The following is a 1,700-nucleotide window of genomic DNA, read 5'->3' as shown; positions in this document are numbered from 1 at the left end:
ACAACTATCGTTCATATTAATAATGGCTTCTGCAGGTATGAATTCATTTTATTAATTAATTATTTGGTGATTCTTGATTCTTAACATGATTGAAAATTTAATTTCAACACTAATTTGTACCTTTTGATTTAATAAATTTGTTTTTGTCATCATGTGGACGAAGGTTTAGAGTCAAACCAAGCAATTTTAATTTTTTATTTACTGTTCTTTAATTCATATTAATCGAGAACTCTGCTATAAAAAGAGAGCTCTAAACTCCTATGTAAGGAGCCACTTTTGTTATTTGTTCTATCCCATCTCGCAAGGTAGTAGATAATATCTTTCGAATGTGCTTTGATGACATCTAATGTAAATTGATCCGTTAAGAAACCTGTATCTCAGCTCGACTGGTCCAGTCCGACCTTACAAACAACGCGATACAGAATGTTAAAATGATATTATGAGTTCTCTCCTCATTGACAAGGAAAAAAAATTATTACAGAAGTTGAACAAACAAATAGGAACAGGACTCAGAGTTTCAACTTAAGCTATTAAACCATGGAGATACTGATAATCTAGTTCTTGGGTGCAAGGCCCGCCTTGAGCTTCTGAATGGTGACGACGTCAGTTTTGAAAGAAAGTGCCAATACATTGTCATCAATGCTTGTGTTGAACAGAGTGTTGGGAAGGGAGACAGTTCCAGCATTTGAACTCCCAAAGGCAGAGATAGCCAAAGCAGGAACTTTTGCATCAGCATTGTACTGGAAATGGACTAGTCCCTTTGGGAACACAAAGAGGTCACCAGGCTGAAGAGTTTGAGTGAAGAGCTTGTTTGTTGTGTCCACAAATCCCACCTCGAGATTACCCTCAGCAAGGAAGAGGAGCTCAGCCGACCGTGGATGAGTGTGAACGGGGTTTACAGTACCAGCAGGGTAGAGGAGAACAGCATAGGAAACACTCTGGCCATTGAGGGCCGGGAATTCTGCCATGCTTGCTTTCAAGACTTTGAAAGCTGGGGGAGGTGGAGCCCCTACAAGGACTCTCATCCCTGTGAATGTAAAGAAGTTTCCATCGACTGTTGTCAAATTTGCTGGCAAGACAAAGTCCGTGAGGATATCGGGATCTCCAGCCATAGTCATTTGGACTATGGCCATTGAAGCCACTGCTAGGAAGAATAGATTTCTGCTATAAGCCATCGGTACAATTGTAATCTATGGATAGAGCTATGAATTTGATACAATTTTGTCGAAGCTAAGCCTTATTATAGGAGTTTGAGCTGAAAATATTGTGATAAGGGCTAAGTGGACGTACATTCCGAAGCCCTGCTGAGTAGATGACAGGCATTAAACTACCAAATGACTTTCTTGTAATTGGAGTTGTTTTATAGTACTATTAGGCTAATGAAGTTTCTTAGAATATCTTCATGGTATAAAAGGTTTAATTTGTTTCTTTTCCTTGCAAATATTTCACCATCTTGGATGCAAATGAATGTTGATTTTCGGTCCGAATATGCTATTGGCCGCAATTTTATTAATTTTGTATCTAACAATGTTGCAGTTTGTTGTTGAAACTACAAACAATAATCTTGGATTGTGGTGGGAGCTTGTGCAGGCTTGATTTTTAGGAAAATTATACCCAATTTTCATCATAGCATGAAAGCCAAAAATGTGTAATTTAATTAAAGGCTCCAAGGCAATGAAAGTATATGGACTAGAGAGGGA

General features: G+C 38.3%; 1 protein-coding gene across 1 annotated transcript; it reads right to left on the bottom strand.

Annotated features, from left to right (window-relative positions):
- Positions 1-371: 371 nt before the first annotated feature.
- LOC111381275 (germin-like protein 9-3) lies at positions 372-1,224 on the bottom strand. Its single transcript, XM_023005040.1, has one exon. It carries the CDS (start codon positions 1,173-1,175, stop codon positions 555-557), a length of 621 nt encoding a protein of 206 aa, XP_022860808.1. The 5' UTR covers positions 1,176-1,224; the 3' UTR covers positions 372-554.
- Positions 1,225-1,700: the final 476 nt, after the last annotated feature.

The sequence above is a fragment of the Olea europaea genome, unplaced genomic scaffold, assembly GCF_002742605.1.
Source record: "Olea europaea var. sylvestris unplaced genomic scaffold, O_europaea_v1 scaffold2273, whole genome shotgun sequence".
Classification (NCBI taxonomy): Eukaryota; Viridiplantae; Streptophyta; class Magnoliopsida; order Lamiales; family Oleaceae; genus Olea; species Olea europaea.
The sequence above is the reverse complement of the archived record's forward strand: the minus strand, read 5'-3'. Positions and strand labels throughout refer to the sequence as shown.

Coding starts and splice junctions, on each gene's coding strand:
- LOC111381275 (XM_023005040.1), bottom strand. CDS start 1,175: ATGGCTTATAGCAGAAATCTATTCTTCCTAGCAGTGGCTTCAATGGCC.